This window comes from Athene cunicularia (assembly GCF_003259725.1).
Source record: "Athene cunicularia isolate RWA chromosome 1 unlocalized genomic scaffold, athCun1 chr1_part1, whole genome shotgun sequence".
Taxonomy (NCBI): domain Eukaryota; kingdom Metazoa; phylum Chordata; class Aves; order Strigiformes; family Strigidae; genus Athene; species Athene cunicularia.
Window position 1 is genome coordinate 19,557,514 of NW_020799091.1, and position 25,324 is coordinate 19,582,837.

At 37.2% G+C, this 25,324-nt stretch overlaps 1 protein-coding gene across 1 annotated transcript in view; it reads right to left on the minus strand.

Moving 5' to 3' along the window:
• Nucleotides 1-25,324, minus strand: part of MIPEP (mitochondrial intermediate peptidase) — a gene marked incomplete at its 5' end in the record, with an annotated part of 79,628 nt that overhangs the window by 24,152 nt on the left and 30,152 nt on the right. Inside the window, 6 exons of the mRNA XM_026858373.1 lie at nucleotides 4,221-4,340; nucleotides 9,662-9,736; nucleotides 16,199-16,308; nucleotides 19,821-20,025; nucleotides 21,006-21,083; nucleotides 22,031-22,184. Of these exons, the coding sequence (XP_026714174.1) occupies nucleotides 4,221-4,340; nucleotides 9,662-9,736; nucleotides 16,199-16,308; nucleotides 19,821-20,025; nucleotides 21,006-21,083; nucleotides 22,031-22,184 (742 nt within the window). The remainder of the gene's footprint in view (nucleotides 1-4,220; nucleotides 4,341-9,661; nucleotides 9,737-16,198; nucleotides 16,309-19,820; nucleotides 20,026-21,005; nucleotides 21,084-22,030; nucleotides 22,185-25,324) is intronic.

Here is a 25,324-nt window from a genome sequence, read left to right on the forward strand (position 1 = left end):
ACACAAACTCCTCCTCAGCTGACCAGCCTCCCAGATGCCTTTATATGTGCCCTATTAACGAAATCCTTGTGTTCTCAGCACTGATGGCAAGCCACATCTTCCTACAGTGCCTGACAGCCTTGGTGAGCAAGCACTCCAAATGTTAGGCTGCATCTCATCCACTGATTTCCTCTGTCAGGATCATGACAGACACAATCCCAGCAAGTTAAGACACGTACCTAAGTGGAGCCTTTCAAGGTCAGGATCCCTGTCTGGGCAGAGTCCTCCCCCAGCTGCAGGAAGAAGAAAGACTAACAACCACATTGGTGATACACCATTTTTCATACACTTCTTCCCTCTAGGGTATCCATAACAATACTTGCTTTATTTTCTGTTGGCAAACTTGGCTGGCTAATACGCTTGGTCTCACAGGTGTTTTGGTCTCTCCAACCACTAGCACCCATAGGCCATTAAGAAGTTATCATGCTGCCAAAGAAACCTGCACTCTGGACAAACGTATATAAGCATAATTGAACCTGTAACCTGATGTAATTTTTAGGCCACCAGTAAAGGCAGTCCTTTTGACTTAACATGCTAGAGCAAAAAGGTATATAGCAAATTATTTAGTGTTCAAAAAAAAATATCAAAAGGCTCCCTACATACCAACATGTTCCGTCCTATCAAATGTAATTATAATGATGCGTGTGGGTTAATTCCAACATCGCACTTTGTACTCAAGTACCACACAAGAAATTCTTCTGTTTCTGGAAGAAAAGCTTACTGAAAGGTCATGTAACTTTAAAAAAGGCAAAAGGGACTACTTGGCAGCAATCTAAATAAGAACCCAGATTCACTGTGCCTCACTCTTCAAAACCATTTTTCCTCACAGACAAAAGTCAAACCATGATCTCTTACCAAAATTCCCAATTAAAATGAATAAAGGTTGCATATTAATTGTATATCCATCATAGTAAGTCCATAATAATTTTTTGAAAATAAGAATCAATAATTCAAACTAATTCAATATTTCACAAGGAAAATTCAGGTATGATGATTTGGGCAGCTCCTGTTTATTGTAAAACCACTTCATTACTGGGAGTCCTTTCCTGTAACTGCAGGAGGCTGCAAGTTCCACTATCACTGCAGAGCCTGTTCACCCCATGTCTCACTTTTTGTTACGATATTAAACCAAAACCCACAGCAGGAGATAGGAATTATTATGCTTGGCACAGGACTAACAATGGCATTTCATTACATTTTGATGACTGTCTCAAAGGGAAGTAGTTTTCAAGTCTGAACTTGGGGGACAGGCAGGGGACTAAGCAACAGATCATGGGGAGAAACTTTGATCATGTCTCAGGTTGATCAAAGGGTCACCTGATACTTTTTTAATAGTCTTTCTGGGCATCCTGGAGACAAAGGTAGAAGAGACCAGGGGAGATACTCTAAAAGCAGACAGTGTTATCAATTGAAAGACAGGCCATAATAAATGGAAACTGGCTTCACAAGAGGTGAGAAATAAGCTATGATGTGAAGAAAAGTTTGAAGCAAAAGCAGAGTACTGAGTACCCCACAGTGCACAGATTTTGTAACCAAGTACATTCAGGAAGAAATAGCAAGAAAATATGTGGTCATTATTACTTGGTTTATCTTGCTTTCTTAGAAGAGTCAAAGGAAGACTATTTCTTTGTAAAGGCACCACAATGACTCAAAGATCCAGCCTGCACAAAATTTCTATTAATCTTCCAAACTCAGTGACACAAATCTGCTCTGCCAACAAAACCAACAGACACTCCAAAAACAGGCAGATACATTTCTTTGCCCCCTACCTGGAAGTTGTCAGCTTCTGGATTCGGTAATAGAGCAAAGAAATCCCAGTGGAATTTCATCCTCCAGGAGCCAGCAGCAAACCCTGTGTACTTTTGAACAGATAAGCAACGGCCAGCCAGGAATTGAGATTTGCATTCTTCAGCAAAACAACATCTCACGGAGTACTGTTTCTCAGTGCTTCCGTCTGTCTACAGACTGCTCCATTCTTCCTTTCTGCCTTGCATGTGGCACTAGCTTCTGCGACCATCTGTATCAGTGCAGTCAATGTAAATAATACTGCATGCAGTGCCAACTGTCCCAATGCCTGTACAACCTATTTGAATGGTAAACACAGACTTCAACGGGATTTTCTTCCCACTATCTCTCCTACTGTTGGCACATAAGACACAGTATTTAGTGAGGATGATGCACTGGTTTACCTTAAAATAGGTATCTCCACATAGGCACAGCAGCATTTAATTATTAGGTGCAGTTGATGTGCCTCATTTTGAATGTACTGTCACAAAAAAATATATACAAATTATCCTATTATCTAAGCTTTGCCTTAAAAAGACAGAAATTCATCTGCTGAAGATATACTCTGTGGCTCTACTTCAGAAAATGAGTATGCATAATGAGACTAAAGCCCAAGTACATTCAGAGGATATTTACTAAATTTACTTGCCTATCAAGAGCAGTAAGAGAGAATTAAGGTTTATTAGGAGGACATAATAACGGATGCTTATGAAGCCCTGACAGACAATGCTACTATAGAAAATCACATTAATGGAGTTAAGATCTTCACTAAGGAAGAAGTACTTTTACCCAGCACCACTAACCTAAGATATACAAGCCTGACTTAGCAATTCATAATTGAATCTAAACCTATAGAGAACAGATAAAATTCAAGTAATTAAAATACTTCGTTTTCACTGCAAGCCATATATGTACCTAGTCAAATGACAGATGAAAATAAAGTTGGTCTCTCTTAATATATTTCAATGTTTAGCTCTGAAATTAAATGAAAGAATATACTCTCGTCACTTAAAAAAACCCCAACTTTTACTTTCAAGACATTTTTAAATCTGGACTACAAATTAAATTAAAGGTATATCTTAAGTATGGAAGAAAGAGCAGCAAAGGACAGCAAGCAAACTGCAGACACTAATTACTCTACAGTGTGTTAATTGTTCTTCTAATGTTATTTTTCAGTAAGTTTTACTGAAATTTAAGTTGTATTATAGTTCTTGACTAGAGACACTAATTCTACATTCAATATATGTAAAGAATATAGACTTTCTGACAATTCAAAAAGTTCACAGCACATTTTGCTGAGATAAGTTTCAGGCCAAAATCTGCTGTCTCTCTTCATAGTGAGGCTATGCTCATTACAAGATGTTACATTCTTCTTAAAGTAACAGCTAAATAAAAAATATTTTAAATGGAACAAAAAAAAAGCAGGCTAACTTTCAAAGCAGGAAAGTGTTCTATTCAAAAGCTAACTAACACCTGCAGAGGAACAGTGTAAAATAACACTTATAAAAATGCTAAGAAGTCAGACATTGTGCTCTGAAGACATTTTGCTTTCACTTCTCTGGGTATGCCAGGCCAGCAGAGGCCACACAGTTTAATGAGGAAAGAGCTGAAGCATGAATCGCCTAATACCCTTCTTCTCAGAGAACAGAAGTCACATTTTTCCTAAGGAGAAAAGTACATTTCCTGAGAAGCAGAAAGCAGAGAAGAGGTCTGGGTATTCTAACCAAAGCATCAAACAGTGATTCAGGTGATGCTCTGGCTGGGAATTCCACTCCAGACAGTCCAGGGAATACCATGATTATCACCTATGCAAACTGAACCTCTGAATGTCACATGAAGCACAGAACAAATGTACAAGTAGTCGTGACGAAGATCAAAATTACATAGCTCAGTAGAACTCAAGGCTTTAACACTTTCAGATACCACATGAAAGCATAAGTGACATGCCAAATGTCACAGCACTACAGTGAGAAAAACTCACTTCCAAGTCTACTTCACACTGACTTGCTCTCACATGCTGACACTGACAGTATACAAATGCCAACATTCAGCACAGTGTTTTGTTGTCTTTTACAAACAGTCCTTTCCAAAGTTAGAATAAACCCTCTTTCCCATGTATTGGTTCCAATGCCTTCCTTAATAAGGAAATAAAAGAAAAAGTAATCAAGTTTAGCATAAGACGACTACACCTGTACAAGAACAGTACATAATCAAATTTTAATTTTTAGCTGAAAATTTCCAACACTGTACTCTCTAGATAAAGTGGCTGAAAGAAGGAAAATTCTTTCAACATAACAACACAAGAAGAAGTATGTGAGCGTGCAGGGAGAGGTAGAAGTATTAATATGCTATCAAAGAAAAGGTGTAGCTTATACAGTCAGTATGTTTCTACTCACTGTATTAGGTACATATGGCAATCCATAAACTTTCTCCTGTGTTTCCTTTAAAATTTCTGTGGTTGACTTTCTCAGAGGATGTTTCCCATGGTAGATTTGGTCCAAGACAGCATAAAATACCTGAGGAGACAAAATAAATCTTTGTCTTTGGCAAACAGCATTGGCATTTGGCAACCCAAAAAGACAAACAGAAAAGAATGGGGGAGAGAGATTAGGAAGAAGGAAGAGTTTAAACATATGGTTTGGTAAATCTTCTATTTTTAGTATAACATACAAGGAGAGAAACGGGTTTTTGGAGTACGACAATCACCACCATCATGACCTATCATAAATCTGTATTTAGGTCACTGAGAACACTGGCAGTATTAAATCACCTGCATTTAAAAAAAAAAAATTAAGACCTGTCCCTAAAGCCCTCCAGTGATTCCCCTTTTCAAAAAGAGTATTTTTAAACAAGATTTAATAAAAAGACTATCTGGCACTTTAACAGCAAACAAGAAATAGGCATGGATAGAAGACAGTACCAAGTTTCAATGTGTGACATCACTGAAAAAAACCTGCAGCATTTCTTTTTTTTAATATGCTTTCCTATTCTGTGGAAGTGCAGGAAAGACAGAAGAGGACATTCACTGCTGTGAAACACAAGACATTTTTGAGAAGTTTGGCAGATCCAAATATTGAAGCCAAAGAGTTCAGGTCAGGTCATCCTGTGGTAGGCACGTTTCTTAGGAAAACTGACAAGAGGGAGCCGCAAAAAACCTCTGTGCAAGGGATGAAGCAAATCATTTTGCTAGAGATTCAAGCCCAGTCACACTCCCAGGGACACTGCAATAACCATTCCTAATGAGATAAACACACTGTTTTAGAAGTTATAACTATGAAATGCAGAAAATTTATGGACAAAAGGCTGCTTGGAGGCATTCTCCACCCATGGAGAATAGATGTTTTATGCGATATGAATAACACAACCACCTTAACCTGTGAAAAGATTATTATGAAATGTGGGTACAAAACCATTCTGAACTCTTCAATAATTTATCAGACTTTAGCATTTATTTTATTTGGGCTGCATACAACACATACTTTCACCCAAACTGTAAGCGTTTCGAAAGGATCATATTCCTTCTGTTTGAATAAGCTGTCTTCTAACATACAGAATCTTGATAAATCCTTTGACAGTGTTTGTTCACAAATGGTAACAGTGAAAATTGATATCTTTTCAAGAAAAACTGAGAATTACAAGGAGAGGGATGAAGAAGCCATGACTTGCAGGAGCTACTCCTGAATTTCCTGCTTGCTTCCTACATGGGTAATGAGAAAAGAGGTCAGTAAGACTTAAACTTGAACAGTCAGCCATTAATGACACTGCAAGTTTTGTGTTCCAGATAGCAACATCGAACAAGAGATGCAAGCACTTTACACTGCCCATCTACAAACCCAGAGCAGGCAGCAAATACCTCTTCAGAGGATAACTCCACAATGACACTGCACTAAATAGCAAACAATGTATTTTTCAAAATCGAACTCTGCAGGGATGTTTTCAATTTGGCATCATTATATTGATAACAAGAAAAAACTAAAAATCTAAAGAAAACCCTATACTACAGTGTAAGAACTACAATTTTTTTTACTCTTATCTTTGACGAGAGAGGCTTCACAATGCCTTTGCTTGTACTTTTCATCCTCAGAGCTAGTCTCTAGAATCCCATTTCATTTTTTAATAAAGTTTAACAAAAGCTACAGCATTTAAGGTAGCAAGGGTGACTGAGAATATGACCAACAGTAAGTACCATGAATAGATCTGAAAATTACCTGACGTAAAAGTCCTAGAAAACTCACTTTCTCCTAGCCCTTTGTGACTCTGCAGGAGTAATTTCAAACCAATTTCCCCCACCTCTTCAAAAAACCCAAACCAAATATGAAGAACTTCCACATCTGACAATAGACTTTAGCATCCTGCCTAAGCCCAGCCTTGATTCTTTTTTCTATCTCCTAGCTTTGTTAGGACCTGTTTGCGGTTGCTCTTCAGTGTTCCTCACAAGATAGAACAGATTGCGCTGCAGTGGACCTTCTCTAGAGTAAAATTTGGAGCTGAGTAGTTTGTGGTCAGGGAGCTGAAGGAAAAGCTCAACTCACACTAGGCACTGGGGAAATGTCAGCTGAAGGTCAGTGAAATGCATTGCCTGAAGAACAACATGGTGATAGGGAAATGAGTCACTCAAGCCAGCTATAAGCTTTCCCCTGATCCTGGCACATGTAAAGCGTGGGAAGAAAGCTATTGAGCCAGGCCACCTGGACAGCATAGTTAACAGAAAAATCCACCCCTGAAAATAAACTTGGATGAACTTTATAGCTATAAACATTCCCATCTACAAACCAACAGTTCTGTGTGTTTACACAGGCCTTTGAAATGGGAAAGGGAGACACATCCTGGGACCAGAGGATTTTAGGTGATATTGCTGAGGAGCATGCTAACAATAATAATCAGTAGATAGAAGATGACTTTTAACTTCAGTAAAACACATTTCCCCAAAGACCTGAAAATATAGAAATACCATCAAATAGTTATCTTCATGCTGTCTTTCTATTTTGCACTGACACTGGCATTTATTAGTTTTGCTTGATTCCATCTCTTTCTAGCTCCTTGTCTGCTTAATAGGATTAATAGGTAAAGTTATGCATTTTCCAGTGAAGTTACTACTTGACTGAAAGACTCTGGGACTCAACCTGCATAGCAAAAGCCTTATGAGGAGATGCATGGATTTTCCTATCTTTCCCCTTGAGTAACTAATTACATGAGCTGGAAGAAAATGCCAAGGTGTTATAGTTATGATGATAAAACAGAATAATTTTTAATTTTCACATCCAATAGACTTATTTTCTACAGCCCACAAAAGAACCTTTAGGCATTTTTCCCCACTGCTGGAAAATTTGTAAGCATTCTTCTTTCTTTCAAAGGTCAAATAAGGCTTACATACCATATAGTTGTCAATATAGAATATATTCTTTGCAAAGTCTGAATGAAAGGTATGAGTCACCATTCACAATAGTACATATATACTTTGGAATCTGCAGATTGAAATATGTTTTTCTTCAATGAATTATCATACTTTTAGATCTGCATGAATAACAATACACACTTCTACAAGGGAATGTATGAACTTTCTATTTGCCATGCAGTCAACTTCTCTGGGACATTTTTGTGACGTAATAAATAGAACAACTTTGCCAGTCTGTCTCTTTGAAATGAGTGCGTACTTCTGTGGGTATTACATATGGAATCTCCAAAAACATGGTGCTGAAAATAGGAAATTAGTAATATTATTCAGTGTGGCATTGTGGTCATCTGGCATGGGTTGAGACTGGTTGAACATTACTTACACAAGAGTAATTTGAGGGCAAGCAGCCTGCTCAATCACTGCATCACTGCCAGCACCAGTCAATCATTAGGCACCCACAGGAATCTGAGCCCACCAAAAGCGGGTGCTCTTTCCCCAGTTCTAAAGCTAGGAGGTATGGAGTCACTCTGGGACTACAGAGACCCCAGGAGCAGCTGAGGACCAGAAGCAGCACGTGGATTGCATGGCCCACCACATGGGACCAATGCAATGACCCCTTCTTGATTGACTTCTGGAGCACATCATCTCCCCTGCCACAGAACAGGAAGGCCATGTCACTTGTTAATATATCTGTGACTTGAAGTGTTCATGCTATCCAAGCCCATTTAGTCCCCATAATGTCAATTAGGTATCAAACCTTGACATATAGCAAATACATGTTAGAAGTTGAAACGAAATCTGTCAAATCTACATATAGCTGTTATGGACACACCAGAAAAAAATGGGTGCATGTGAAAGCACTTGATCATCACTTTGATGGCTACCAGTCTGTACACAGCAAATCATTTTGTGTTGGTGGATTTCATGAAGAGGTCCACGACTAAGTATTCTCAGTATAAATTTAATTTCAATTCAGAATTGTTTTTTTTTCAAAAAAACTCCTATAGGAATTAATTATATTTTTTCCCACATTCTTTCTGCATTCTCAACTATCTTTAGATGAGAATCTTTCAGAGCCAGTGGTGTGCATTTCAGAATCAGACCTACAGAAAGGATGCAGTTATTTTCATGTCACAGAGGTATAGCCACAGGTGGTACTCTCCTTGTTCATACCTGCATAGCCAACACTGGTCACTGACAGAGAGTGCTGCACTGAAAGCATAATTCAAAAAGCTGTTAAGTTTAACCAATGAAAAATATAGGTCTTCACTGAAAACAGTGTTAAGTCTGGTTTTAACTAGTGTAACTGACACATACATTTGCAGGTCCACACACCAGTATTCTGATTAGTTTTAAATCACTATAAAAAAAACGCACAGAGTAAACTGCAAATATTTAACTAAGCTTTTCTCTGAAATCAGCTTCAGTTAACTAGCACAACTCATGTTTGTAGACAGAATTGTAATCATTTGGGCACTTTTCAAAGTGAAGAACTACAAAGATTTGATCTTTAAATTTCTTTCTTTCCACATCTGGAAAATAACGACTACCCTTTATTAAGGTACTAGCAGAGTTCTCACCTAAACACCAGACTAACTGTAAAGTTATATGCTTCTGAATTAAGGCAAAGCAAAGAAAACAAAATCACAAATACCACAAAGCGGAAGCTTGCAGCATACCAAATGCAGCCAAACTCTCACTGTAAAAGAACTTGGTTGGATGCTAATGCTGCTGTTCACACCTGAGAACTGCTGTTGCAGGACTGAAAAAACCCTAAATACCCATTTTAGATAGAACCCTACTTTCCTTTACTTCCTTATAAGAAAAGTAACACTGATAGTTTGTTTATGAAAATGACTGATCAATAACATCAACCCACCAAAAATAAATTTTTATGAACTTAATTATTGCTCCTAACACTGTGAGAAAGAAGTCTTACAGCCTTATAGCTCAGCCACTAACTTTGATGGCAGTAACAAGTTGGCACTTTCATACTGGAGCTGCAGAAGACAAGGAGCTCTAATCACATTCTAGTACATAAACAACCTGGTTTGACTTTACTAAGGTGGCCTGTGCCTCTCAATCCTCCTACACATTAATGATGCAAAGGTACACAGTGCTTTCTCTACAGCAAGTTCTCCTTAAATGATTCTGTAATTTAAGAACTCACTCTTAAACCACATTTGGGAAGTCTGATAATCCAACCATTTCCAAAAACTCTGGTTTTCACAGTAACAGATTTAGACACCTACATTTAAGCAGACAGCCCAGAATACATTCACAGAATCAAACATGAAAATTAATATTAATTTATTTTCATTAATTTGCATATAGTTAGATAATGTGTCTACATCAAAATAAAAATTTGGTAAAATTAGAAGAATTAAAATATGTTCTGAAAGTTCTGGATAGAAAGTAGTGACTACAATGCAAAGAACATACCTGGAGTTGCATATCAGCTGCAGCACACACCTTTTTGGACTCACATAGTCTTGACACCATGTTTTTTGGTAGTGGCTTGAATAAAAAAAAAAAAAAAAAAAAAAAAAAAAAAAAAAAAAAAGAATATATTTAGAATTGTTGTGCATTTGTAAATAGTATGCTTACTACTAGAAAAGGCTGAAGAGACACACACACACACACACACACACACACACACACAAAACTCATGGTGGTAATAAAAACATAATTGAAGTGCTTTGCATTGAGAAAGGAAATCTCAATTAAGATATCAGCAGTAATTTACATAGCAATCAAGAAACTACTGTGTCTCAGTGTTTGTTTTTCTCTAAATTAATCCTATGTTCCCTTATATGACTGTTAAAAATATTATGACTATCTTTAGAGATAAAGAACAGATGGCACAGTTAAAGTCCTCCCAGGTCACCCTGACTAGTATTCAAAAGCAGGTATTACAACAGATTCTCCTGTTGTCTTTGAGCATAGCTCACTTTGATTGACATGGAGGCTCACATAACTCCCAATGAGCTAGTGGGGTCTTCGTAACTTCAACTGTGACAGCGTCAGGCCTTCTGCCGCATAAAAATGTTCAGTCACACTGAACAGTAAATATCTACCCTTTTAAATTGTCAACAAAGTTGAATTTATTCCTAATCTATGGCAACAAAATTATCCATGCCACCACATGCTGAAAGTCAGAGACATTTTTCAAGCCATTAGCAAACTCTTTTTACCTTCTATTCAGATTTCTACAAGTACATCCAAAGACTTCTTCATGCCAGATTTTTAAGAATATCTCTATGTGAACGCTCGACCTTATACTTCTTCTGTTCTTTCCTGAAGCTTTGCAATAGATGTTTTGCCTAGTAAGCATTTTCTTTTGCTAGCAGTTTTATTAACCAAACATATTAAGTATGGTTAAAATAACTGGATTCTTGCTAAAATATTAAGTTACTACAAGTTGTAAAATGTAATACAGATGTTTGGTATTACACTGAACTTTAAAAGCACACCTATGATTTTACAGTGTGTTGAAGTGTTTAAGAAACGTGAAAGTCTACAGATCCTGATGGCAGAGGCACATGTTTAGACTCTGCGCAAATTACATGACTTCAAATAAACAATGTTAATGTTCACAGAATAAAAATCCAACTCTAGAGAAGCTACGCATAAGTGACAAAAATGTTATCAATTAACTCTATGGAATCTGGAAGTTAAAACAGATAAGAAAAACTCTCAAGTTCCACAGCTGTTTTATGCTGTAGCTTGCCAAGGCTTGTAACCTCTTCTCCAAGACAAATGTTAGCTGGGTCAAGAATGGGATAGAACTCCACCAACTATTTTGCCTGTCATAAATATGCACAGCTGTTAAATTTCAACACAGAAAAATGAAACAATGAACATGAAGTCTGTCCTACAGTATATTCTTGTTAGGCCAGCATTTATCCTTTCTAAACACAAAAATTCTGTTTCAAATTACATGATGATTTTGGACTCCTAAAGTAATGGGCAGTTATCCATAGTAATAAAGATGTTAGTAGCACACTCATTTGACGTGCCATACTGGAATTAGTATTGTTCAAAACACTACTTAATTATGTAAAAAAGTTATTAAGGCAAGAAGCAAAATAGAATAAAATTACAAATGCTAAAAAGTATGTTGGTTGGACAATTTTTCTCCTGGCTCTATGAACATCTCTTATCTCATCCTCTTACACTGACTGAGTCATGCACTGCAACAACTTTTCAGCCTGGAACTAGAGCAAATGTGGATTTGCAGTAACACAGTTTTAGTTGTCATGCAAAAACCCTTGTGTAAGGAAACGTGTAGAATTTTGAGCAGATTTTGTTATTAAGCACCAAACCTATCAGCAAGTTTTGGCAGCTTTCTGGAGGCTTTAATTTCCTACTGAAGTAATACAGTATGTTATTAAACAAAACTGCTTTCTTCTAAGAGAACCTGCATTTTGGATACAGTAAAATAGGAGAAAAGTGGATGGGAATTCTTAAATTGTAATTTGCCAGTGTTAAAAAAGCCGAACATTTAAAAGTTTGGCAACAGCAAACATGTATATTTTACACATTTATAATTTAACATGGTTAAAGCCAAGAACTCTCCTACCAGTAAGGTCAAACCAGCTCTTTCAACATAATGGATTTTCAATTTTATATTTTTGCTATATTAAATGATGGTAAGAAGTAGTTAAGAGCACAGGCTTTCAGCTGGTACACCAAATAAATAGAACAAGAGGCACTAAGACTTTTCTAACTGGCATTATGGTAAACCAAAGTTCCACAGATCCTCAACTGAATCAGGAAATCCAAGTTTGCAGTTCACTGAGGCAGAGAGCTGCAAGGTTTAGCAATGTGGACAGACTCTGTGCACTCCCTGGGACAGCTGGTCACATCCAGCCCCACTCAAGAAACAACTGAAGCAGGTCTAATTCTCACTTCAGAGCTAAGCATTTATTACAGACTTTGCACAGGAGATAGCTTAACACCACCTTCTAGAGACCAATAAAGTGTAGGTAATACCAAAGTTTTTTTTTTTTTTTTTTGCAATCATCTGAATATCAAACAATGTAGATCTACTCTGCCCTGAAGATCAAGCTCTACTCTTTGAGCAGATTAAAATCAGCAAGAAATTATAACATCATTCTTACAACAATACCTATTGACAAAAAGGCACAGGAGAAAGATATAAATGTTCTTTTGTTTAAATCTATCAGCGCTACTGATCTGGCTCGAAGATTGTGTTGTGATCATAATTCACAAGCCAAGCAGAATTTGGCACAAGAAATAATAAAAAGAAGATTGCTTTATTTTTCCCAAAGCACATTTGGGACTTTAAAACTGCAGGGAACTCCAGAGGGTTTTTCAAAGGTCACCACTCCTCTCCAAAGTTTGTTTCTGTGAATGTCAGGCATACAGATATGTTGAGGTCTTGGATGTACAGAGGAAGATGTACTGTTTCAGGCAATAGAAACTATTTCTCCTTGCTCCATTACAATCTCATACCCCCTTAATAAGCAGCTGAGTCAAGAAAAAAAATGCACCAGCATGATTATCTTTCTTATCCTGAAAGATGAGCCCTACCGATAAGTCCAGAATCAAACTATCATCTTCCTTCTGAAAGAAAGACTTTACAGAGCTTTGGCTAAAACTACATTAATTGAATTACCATTCCATTTTTAAAACGCTACATGCTTTACTTCAGGTTCCACTTTTCCATCATTCTATATTAAGTAGCTTTAAGATCTTGGCATGACTTTTTCAGCATGTCTGCCATGGTGGCTAAAAGAACAGAATTCCCTGTGTCCCAAAGCACACTTAACTCCTTACTGCTGTGAAGTAACTGCCACACATGACTATTTACTATCTGTGGGCTTATTCTTGTAATCATGCTAATACAATACTGCCTTTGTAATTCCATCTCTGTGAAAAATGAAGTCAGCTCAAATTTGAACAGCTGAAGTACTGGCCTTTGTTCAGGAGAGCCTCCAAAGACACACAATCTTAAAATGATTTAGCCAGATAGACCTACCACATATATCTGTGAACTTAACAAATGAAAGTAAACAAACACACAGAGTGATACAGAATGGTACACATGCACCAGATTGTCTTCATAAACACTGTTATGAATTAATTTTGGTACGGCTTGACTTCATGAGCTTACCCGAGTAATTCAACTTTAGTAACTAATTAACACAATCCTATATCTTCCCCCCACCCCCCAACAGATTCACTGTGTTGAGTTATCTCAAGATGAAAGGAAAAGTAGGCTTGCTACTTTCTTGGAGCAAATATTTTTGTGCTGGCCAGCTTTCTGAACTAAATTCTCAAGACTTACTCCTTCTGCCAGAAGAGCTTGCAAGCTTTTTCACTCCTCAGTACTCAACAGCATGACTATCCAAAATGCACAGAAAGCAGAGACAAACTTTCTATTCTATAAACTTCAAGGTATTCTGGACCAGATCTTCATGATCCACATCTGTATGCATAATGCATTCTCATCTTTGAAAACCTGCCCACCAAATCTTTTTCCTGGAATGCTACAAAAAAACAGTTTTCAACAGTTCACATGTTTTAATAATCAAACAACACCTCTTCCCCTCCTCTTCCTATAATCACTGATCCTAAATGAGGATCCTCAGGTCCAGTTCTGCAACTGGCAAAAGCAATCATAAAATAAGACTATGCTACCGAGTTTTTCTTATGTAACTATGTTCAGTAGGAGTGTTAATAATGACCACTTTAAATTTGCATGCAAAATTATTAAATAGATGCAGCAATGCAGAAAGAAGGATACTTTTTCAAATTATGTGCACTGCCTCCTCAACAAGTTCAGTAAAAAACCCTCCTTCTGCCAACATACATCAGAGATATGTTGGTATGGTTGTTGCAGGAAGGATCCTTCTCACACAGAGAATCTCAGTCTCTTTATTCATAAGAAGAAACCTAATGGAAGTTCTCATATGGAACAACTTCTGAATGAAATGGTTTTACAAAGTTGACATTTTGACTGTTTCACCCACCTTCCTTATTTCCCTTTGAAAGCGGATAAAATGGACTCATTTTTCTTTCAAATAACTAAAAAACTGGAGAAGAAAATGTTGATTTAAATTTCTGTTTGCACACCAAAAAACTAGTCAGGGTACAAGCACAGCAAACAAGCCCCAAAAGGATTTTTGTGAAGTTGTAAATGTAAGAGAGCTGGGATTTTCTACTCAAAGTACTTTGTAACATATACACAACAGATGAAAGTAATTGCTGTAACAATCATTAAATTTCAATAATAGAAAAAAATTACTTCAATGTATTTGTATTTAAATGTCAGACACAGAAATCTGATATCAGATTCTTAAAACTAGATTAGATGAACCAACATAAGCAAAAGCAGATTTATATATCTTGGATGATAGCTTAAAAATACATTCTAAATTTTTTAAAAAGCAATTAAAAGGAAGGCAACTAAAACCCTCAAAAGCCACACAACAGTTCCAGGCTCTTTTCTCATCTTCTAGCATAATCCATTCTTGCCCCCTTCAAGACTGAATTTCTACATTAAACCTCTCTCTCAATTGCTCTCTGAAAGGGCAAGATTTCACCACCAATAAACAGAAGTTGTTTGTGGAAATATGAAATGGGACAGAGTGTCTGGTTCCTAGCTTTTCCACTGCAACTGAACATGGTTTAGATTTGTTAAGCCATTTTGAAAATACAAAGCCATAAATAATGTTCCACAAATCTCTTTCAGATGTTTTAGTCAAACTCATTCTCTGAACTCATATGCAATCAGATTAACTCCACAATGTTTAAACACTACATGAACTTTATAGAGAACACTAGAAAGCAGTTATTTTGGTATGTGGTCTCAAACATATAAATGGTAAACACTTCTGAACTGAGTACTTTTAGCTTCCAGGTTTCAAGGAGACTTTCTTAATGCAATCAATTCTGCAAAAAAAAAAAAAAAAAAAAAAAAAAAAAAAAAAAAAAAAAAAAAAAAACACAGAACAAATTTATCAAATAGTATGTATTAAAACAGAAGTTAAGCAATGTATTTTTCTAACTGTTATGTGGAGGCAAACACAATTCCACTTCCATAATACTGAAATATACCGAACGCTTAGTGCTGGATAAAAAGCTTTAACAAACTGTAATACTACACAACTTAAGAGGCTTCCTTGTTTTTGCATTGATGGGTAGTCTATTCTTCAACCATCACATCTGAGTATACTGAAACTTGCCTCAATCAAAAGCACTATAAAAAGATCTTTGCTTATTGTTTACTGGTTTGTGTTTTAGAAATGGCTGTACAAATGTAAATCACTTTGTTGCCATGCATTAAAACAGTCACTGAAAGTCACCAAAGAGCACTGTTTCCTAAATTTCCCATGGAAAGTAGAACCTTGCAGTAGACTGACATAGAATAGCTTTATGTAAAAAAGCTATCAGTTTTAATGCAGAGATTCATGACTGCCAGAATCTAACTAATCCTAATCTAATCATAAATAAAGCAGTAAACTTTTCATCACAAAATATTTCAGTGACTACCCTACACTGTGCTAAACACTGCAGATCATTTCTATTTATCTCCATGATTTGGTACCCGATCTTTAAGACAGACCTTAAGCAGTTCAATGACGAATCACTATTTTTGTCATAACTTACCTGTAATTAAACATTCCACATAACTTGATTCACACAGAAGTTATTCACCTACCACTCTAAGTTTTTGTAGTGTAGAAACTACACAACCCTTGTAGGAATGTAATTGGAACCCTGAATATAACAATCTAGTATTCTTTTACAGATTACAATTAGCTTTTCTGCAATGAGAATACTAACATTTTTAATGAATAATTGAAATTACAGTATTAAGACAGTGTCTACCCACTGTTCATTTCGACTATAAACATTATTAACAAACAACGCATGAAAATATGATTCTTTTCTATTTTCAGTAGTTTACATATTAGTTTCCCTAGTAGTAGTTTACATAATTTTTCCTACCTGCCCTGTTTTATAATGCCTTGCAAACTGGTTAACCACTCGATAGTCATTTGCAAAGTACTCCATCAGAATTGAGGGAACTTCAGCAAAATCAGTAGGACATCTGGTTCCTAGAGGTAAAATAATTGTACATGTTAGCATCTGCTATTTTCATTAACACAAATAGTTAACTCTTCCCAAAAGATTTTGCAACTCTCAGTTTGGACTTTTGGTGAACTTTAGGGTTCTTTTGCTTATTAAGTCAATATTTTATTTCCATAGCACTATTGTACATATTGCCAGAAAAGCTTCATTATAATACTACACATTTTACTATAAATCACAAAGTAAAACAAAATATTTGAACAGCTGGGTGAGGCACCTTATAAAGCTCTGGATCACACCCTTTTTAAACTAAACCAGACTGCAGCCAAACTGGCCCTACATGAAACACCAAATCTATTTAAGTGTCCTAAACCTAAATCAAACTACAATGTAAATAAAACTCTGCCTTAATCCTATTCACAGTTACAATTTTTAGCTTCCATCTGTTTGTTGAGCTTACTTATACTTTTATTAACCTTGCTTTATAATACCAAGTTGTTCATCCAAGGAACACTCTTTACAGATTGAAGACATGTCCTAAGTAAGTGCAATGAGGTAGTATCTTCACAGTTAGTATTTTCAAAAACACTTTCCCAAAAACCTTATTTACTCTAATCTTTATCAGCACCCTACATAATGGAAGATATTAAGAAGTATAACACATTACCAAATCAAAGCTGCATTCTATATTAAAGTTACGGATGTACAAAGTTGTCGCTTTAATACTGAGCCCACTGGGTCATCACCTAGAGGTAATGTGTCTCTTCTAGAGACACTGTAAACATTCAAAGCTAGTCTTTAGCACAGTTTTTGCTTCTACTACTATTTCTTGAAGACTATTTTTTAAAATCACTCCTTTGATCTTCGCAAATCTTTCTCTAATTTTTAATCTGAATTCATAATCTGTTTATACTCAATGTTTTCAGACCAACACTGCTCTTTAATTTAAATAGCATTTCCCACAGTTTTTTACCTCCTAAATTGAGAAACTATATTCTCTCTCAGCCTTCATTATCCAAAGACAAGATAAAGTCTAAAAGACGATCCATTGTCTCTGCGCCTGCTTCAGTTTGAATTCACCTTCAGACCAGACACAAAACCACACCCAAGCATTGCATGAGGTTTTACCACTTTCTTTCTTAATCATTCTAAGACTTACTGCTGTTAGATACACCTCTGATGTAATTTGAAACCACATTTGCCCCTTTCACAGACACATTAGCTATTTTTAGTTCTGCATTAACACATAAAACTGTTCTGTTCCTCCACCACTGTTAAAATATCCATTTGATAGCACTCTAAATACATAACCTTCACTGTGTAGTTCTGAACTGAATTTCACTTCTAACACTGCACTATCCAGTCATTCAGTTCTTATACAATACCTCAATCTTTCTTTTGTACCATCACACTTCATTAGCAGTCTTTTTTGTTATTTGAAAATAATTTTTAAAAAGCCTAAAGCAAGGCATATCCCAAGACAAATGCCTGCAGAACTACACTGATATCCCCCAGCCATTTATGCTTTCTCAGTGCTCCTTAATAAAGTGACAGAATTATTTTAACACTAAGAAACTTCTGAAAAATTGCATTATCTGAAAGTCAGAAAGGTAAAAGGTTGGGCAGTTATATGGGATAAATTAGTCCTCCTGTAAAATAAATGTAGGTATTTTTTACTACATGATGAACTAAAATGGAATACAAGCTAGGTTTTAAAAAAATCTTATGCGTGCACATATGCATTAAGCAATAAATGCATACAGTAAAGTGTCAGATTAACTTAAAAAGAAGAATATCTTAAGTCAAAAACATACAGTATTACCCATTTTGGGCCCATTACCAGCAGAATAGGTTCCTGAATATTTGGGAATGTTAATCAGAAAAGGGAGGCAGGAAGAGAGTGGGAAAGATGTCAAATAACTCAGTGCATCTCAACTACAATATCAAATTTTTTGTTCTCAGAATAGCCAATAGTCATCTTGTTTCCATACTTTGCCACCCCAGTGTCTCATGAGTGCAGATGGCCCCTGACAGACACCCCTGGGACAAGCCATTTGATTTTCACACATTCCAAATCCTAAAAAAAGACCCCAGGTTCTCTGAAGAAACAACATGACTCATCTTCTACGCTGTTTGTGCAATGCTAGATCTGGAGTGAAATCCCCTGGGATACAGGACTGTCTAGAGCTAAGGCAACACTGAAACCATACACAGGGGGTCATGGGAAGTCTGATCCTCAAAATTAGCTATTTCCTGCCACTTCGAGACTTTGACATGCAGATGCATGTGATTCACCACAAGAGGAGAAGCCCATCAAAGCAGTTACTTCGGCCCTATAAATACTCCTGAAGGTCAAGATGAGCTAAGCCATATGAGTGGAAGGGGTGGGAGAGTGCCGTTAACTGTCCCAAGGAACATACAGAACTTATACTGAAACAGAATATATAGTGTTCATTTGTTTTAACAATGTTCCCTAGCGACATACTTACAAACAGCTCAGTCTATTTTAAGTGGAAGACTTAAAAAAGACTATTTTGTCACTGGGTACAAAGTATCTGTTGATAACACATAACTCTACCATGGACTCCCCTTTGTATTATTACTGTAACAAAAAAATGGTAAAACATTAAAGAAAAAAATCCTTCAGACAAGGAAGCTACAATTTCATCTATTTAAGTGTTGGGGTTTTTTAATAAGCATCTACTGCAAATGGGATTGCCAGCACACTATTACAGAAGGTATGAAAACTACCATGCCAAAGCAGCTTTAGCCAGAACATGTCTTTGACCCATTTGTCACAACTGCAGAAGGCCACAGCAGCCAGTGAGCTGTCAGCCAGTACAATCATTGCCACTGCTTGTGAAGAGTCACTAAATGGAAAAAGGCAATATCCCTTTTACTGTGCACCCACTAAGCTGTGATTGCGTATTCGTTCATGTTCATTTACATATGATAAAAATGCCTAAGAGTTAACCATGCTTGCAAATACAGTAAGTTTTTAATTTATTAATTTTGCTTTAATTAGAATCAACTAGAGAAAAGGCCTGGCTTTACAGATTTGCCATATTGCCAGTGTATACTCCTTGTGAGAAGTAATTTACTAAATTTCCTTAATTCAGTTTCCTAAATCATTTCCAACCCAGGATTCATTCTGCTTTTATGCTAGGCACAAGTTTAGCTCAATTTATTTCAATCCTACAACTATTCCATTATTATAAACTCCACATAAGGCAAACTTGCAAGAATGGATACCACTGCTAGAACAAAGATCAGCAGTACAGAAAGAAGAGATATAAATGCCTAATTCTTATTAGGAGGAGAAGAATATTCAAGTGTTGTTTGGTTGGGTTTTTGAAAATATCTGGCGATCTGATATTGTACTTTCAAATCATCAAAGATGTAGAAGTATCAATGTAACTCAACCATTTCTGGTTCATCCTCTTTTTCTTGTTTTGTTTGCTTGTGTTATGTCTACTCCCTTATTCTAGAAACTAAACATTTAACTAAAGACAAAAAATCACTATTCCAACTTTTTTACCAGTGACATGTTGGTACCGAGTTCTTCCCAGCATAGAATGCATAGCATGTCCCATTTCATGGAAGAGATTCTCCATCATGCCAGGACTTAGTAGCGTTGGTGCACCCCTTGTTGAACGGGGCAGGCTGAGCATAAGAACAACTACAGGGAGCTGGTACTCTCCATTTTCCCTTAGCCTGCCTCCTCGAACTGTAAAGTGACAATCCTTTTCAAGATAAAAGCAAACATATGGACACCAATATCATTATATCAATGATACTAAAACAATGATGAAATTATTAAACAATTAAACATAAACATATACTCAGTTACACAAGTTGAATTCAATGATCATTAACAACATCATTCAACAGCAGCAGACTGTTCCATCTATATCCAGACGGAAACTACCTTTATTTCATAAAGAAAAGACTGTATTGCTTTTAGATAATAAACTTTTTTATTGTTTTATAACTATCAAAACCTCTCAATTTTTCTATACAAATATCAGCAGCTCAAAGAAATTTACTGATGTGCCAAATCCATAATTTATAAAGTTCTCTCCTCATTCTTCAGCAATAACTTCTTTATAAAATATACTGCACAAGCACATACACTATATTGTGAAATATTAGCAAAGTAATATATTAAACTAATGTAGATTTAAATTTTGTCCACTTACCGCCTCACTAAAAGTTTGCAGAAGCTTCTACAGAGTGAAGTGTCTGTTGTATAGCATCATATTGTGAATATACTGGTACTAAAGCAGCATGAACGAGTGAGCCACAGCAGTTAGAACTGTCTACTATTTTACGTAGAATTTTGACTAAAAATTAGTTGTCGTTATGAGATTTCACCTTCAGAGAATACTGAAATTTCATGTTGCTTTTACGTATAAATAGTAGACCAGAAAATAGGTGTTTAAAAATCTACCATTTCTCAAACAGAGTTCTACATTTCATAGTGCCTGTCATTCTGTAGAACAAAGAGTCTGAGTTCAGCCTATCAGGTGACAGTTTTTAAAAGAAAGATTACTTACAAAAATATTTACCTAAAACCACATTTGACATTACTGACTTCCCCTGTTTAAATTTAATTTGTTTTAAATTGAGGTAACTTTTACTAAACTTACACTGAATGCAAATGTGCCTAGCACTAGTCATTACTCAAATAAAACTCATTCTGGAATCAGATCATAAATGTTACCTGATGTGGTTTATCAGGTCGCTGAAAGAAGTCACAATAGATGTATCCTAGCAAACCTTCGGTTTCATGAACAACAGCCTGAAGGAAAAAGGAGTATCATTTACAGAGTAAAAGCACTAAGATGTATAAATTAAAGACACAGTATTCTAATCCAATTTATAATGAATAAATGACAAATAAACTGGGAATAATTAATGTAAAATCTGTTGGTAATTTTAGTTGAAAAAGAAATATATACAAGATTCACAACTTGTTCGTCAAACTACAGCCATTTCTAAATTTCACTCAAAACTAAATAGTCACAGATTAGTATTAAAAGTAACACACTCTGTTGCCCCTAAATGACTTCTGAGAAGTCAATAGTAACAGAAACTGATTAGAGTGAGGAGTAATTATAAATTGATCCACAGAGTATGAAGAACAGCAGCTCTTGCTGCAGGCTCAAGGTGGAAGAGCAGTGAAGATCTGGCAGTGAATATATGGAGGGAACACAACAGAGGAACCTGAGAATCTGATGAGTAAACTATTGCCCAAGTTTTTATTTCCACCCTCCTCTAAAGAGGGCAGAAAAATAAAGACATAAAAAACAAATCTCAAAGTGAAGATGACATAAAGAATAAAAAAAATGAGGCAAAGACACATGACTGATAGAATATCCACCTACAGTATTCTAGCCATCTACATCCATCTACCAACTGAAACTAAAGAAAACTAGCAGGGCTTATGCAGAAGGACAACTTGAAAGGTGCAACAATAATCTCCAAACAGGGAAACTGCTTCTGATTCAGGCACCCTTCACACAGAGACATATTATAAAGGCCATAAAATACCAAACATACAAAAGGCACTTAGAGAGAGTATAAAGCCCTTGAGGTGTGACTTCAACTAAGACTAGACAACCAGTCTGTGCTGTTGATAGGTACCCAAGTAATTTAAAAACAAAATGTGATTTGTGGCTCAGCAGAACACACAATCTTATCTGACTTCCCCTTGTCATTTCAGATGCTGGGAAAAAGAATACTTACCAACTTCCGAACATCTTCAGACCAAACCTCTCCTCTCTGTGTCTGTTCAGCATAAAGGGAGATTCCTAGGAGCTGACTGAACAAAGAGTTCAAACCTTCCATGCACGCCCCAAGAGAGAAAAATGGACAGTACAAGCCAGGATCAATGTTGTACCTAGCAAAATACAAGAATCCCAAACCAGTCAGTTAAGCTACATAAACTACAGTCTTCACCTCCAAGTCATAGGACATGACAAAATATACCAGATAAGCCTCAAAGCCCTTATTGAGCATGTTTGACTTTATTTTTCAAACAGTGAAACTAAGTCACTGTTACAGCACAGTGCTTCACAGTAACTCAATTTTTCTTATATTTAAATTCTGCAGATGTTGAGTATGGCTTTCAGGGATGTGGTGAACCCATAGCTCAAACAGACCTTGGCAACACCATGGGTGGTCAGGCTGTGGCTTTTGATCCACAAGAGGCTACCAGCACTCAAGTGCCATTCCCATGCCAAGGGTGCACCATGTGACAGATCACAAAATGAGCTGGCTTTGGCTGTGGTGTAAACCAAATCCTCAGGTAGGGCAGGAAACCAAACAGTAAACACTGCTGACCCTGCAGTCTTGTGTTTTGCTGGAACAACAGAAACACCAAGGAGACACAATCACCTCTTATACACGAATCGTACCTCAAGCTCTGGGGACCCTCTGAACCATGTAAGAAAGTATCTTACAGCTTTGAGCCATGTGAAGACTCTGGAGTTCAAACATGGCCAAGCTTCCTGAGCTTAACATCAAACAATTAAGTATGTTCAAGACACTGTAGCACAGAAGACATACTTGGGGAGGAAGACACCATGCATCTACATGCACACACATAAACAGAATTAAAGCAATTATAAAAGCAGTTTAGAGATACACGCAGTCTATACTTGGGTTCAAACTTCCTGAGACTCCGACCCTAAAAAGTAAAGAAACAAGTGTATCAAGTAAACAAACACTTTGCAAACTTACACCTTCCACAAGCTGCTCAGGGCCACACAACTCTTTGAAGATGACAAAACAAAATCAGAATCAGAATCTGCTTGTAGTTGTACGTGCACCCCAAACAGCAAAAATACTCTTGCTCCCTCATCTCGCATACAAAGTCCAAGTGTTAAGTTATTTCTACCATGATGTTTATAAATGACAGCTATTTATACCATTTATATCATTGGGGTCTCAGAGTAAAGATTGTTTAACTCTAGAGAATCCCAGTCCCTCCCTTCTATCTTTATTCTTTCATGCTCTTGTGCTTTTGCTTCTTAATGACATGGTAACTAATCATTGAAATTTAAACATGCATCAGCTATGCTACAATACCTGAACACCAAAGAGGAGAACCATGCTATGTTAAGGGCTGTGATCAAAAAGTTTATAGAGACCAGCTGTGAAAGTCACTTGGTCCCCATCCACTTACCTACCCTTCCTTCCTTCCTTCCCACTCCCACACACAAACACCTAAAAATGAAGTCCATTGGGGATACCACATTTGTCAATATGCTGCTTACAACTACAGCTACAATCTACTAGCCCGCTTCACGGCAACGTTGAATATGTCAATGTATTTTATTTTTCTAGTAACCTTTATATTACATTTATCACATACTCCACCAGCATTTTGCAACTACCATAGCAACATCTGTCAAAAATACAGGTATGCTCAGTTACAGGATTTTGCTTATTTTCATGTTACAAATGGAAGAAGTTAAAGCCAGTGCATTCCACTCTACTCTTAATAATACTAGGACATAGAAAATAAAGCAGATTTTGCCTCTACCACACTGACAATTTTTTCAAGATGTATAGCAACACTTAAATTCACACTCTGCATGCTGCAACACACATTTTCTTTCTTGTACAAAAATAAGCATGGTATCACAGAATCATCTAGGTTGGAAAGGACCTTGAAGATCATCCAGTCCAACCATCAACCTAGCACTGACAGTTCCCAACTACACCATATCCCTCAGTGCTATGTCTACCCGACTCTTAAACACCTTCAGGGATGGGGACTCCACCACCTCCCTGGGCAGCCCATTCCAATGCCTAACAACCCCTTCTAGAAAGAAATGCTTCCTAATATCCAGTCTAAACCTTCCCTGGCGCAACTTGAGGCCAATCCCTCTTGTTCTATCGCTTGTTACTTGGTTAAAGAGGCTCATCCCCAGCTCTCTGCACCCTCCTTTCAGGGAGCTGTAGAGGGCCATGAGGTCTCCCCTCAGCCTCCTCTTCTCCAGACTAAACACCCCCAGTTCCCTCAGCCGCTCCTCCTACGACCTGTGCTCCAGACCCTGCACCAGCTCCGTTGCCCTTCTCTGGACACGCTCGAGTCATTCAATGTCCTTTTTGTAGTGAGGGGCCCAAAACTGAACACAGGAATCGAGGGGCGGCCTCACCAGTGCCGAGTACAGGGGTCAGATCCCTTCCCTGTCCCTGCTGGCCATGCTAGTGCTGACACAAGCCAGGATGCCATTGGCCTTCTTGGCCCCCTGGGCACACTGCTGGCTCCTGTTCAGCCGGCTGTCAATCAACCCCCTCAGGTCCCTCTCTGACTGGCAGCTCTCCAGCCACTCCTCCCCAAGCCTGTAGCACTGCTGGGGGTTGTTGTGGCCCAAGGGCAGCACCTGGCATTTGGCCTTATTGAAACTCATGCAGTTATAAAACACTTTAGATCAAGTTAGGTATAAAGACTGGAAGCAACTCTAAAAGAAAGCAGAAGAGATGAGCTAATGTGCATGCAATAAACCACAGAAATCTGGAGTACAAAAGAGACTGCTTTACACCCAGAACCCCCTGAAAAGACAAGTACAGAATTACAGCATGCGTCTTGAATATCCTCAGATTTTTAAGTCAGTAATTCCCAAGTACTGCAGCTTCTTCAACAGTGACAGTCTTTGGAAAGCTGTAGTAGGTAAATGTCAGATATCTCCAGATTTTTATAGTATCACCCTGTGATCACCTTCTGCTCAGCTTGTTACCATGAAGACACCCACCACTAAATGCTTCAGTCCTCATCTGCTGATTCTGCTCTGAAGCTCTCACTGCATACAGACGACACAACCTTTTAAAATGATCCTTTTAGTAAAAGGAAAAGTAACACCTTTTAGCAGCAAGTCATAACAACCCCCTTAATAGTTCAGGACTGTTTTTTGTCACATCACTTTAAAATCTTATACCACCATCCTACATACTACTATGAATACTAAACTGAGTTTCCCATCTGTAATTCAAACAATTGCTTCTTTAACTAAGGACTGCCCATAAATGGAA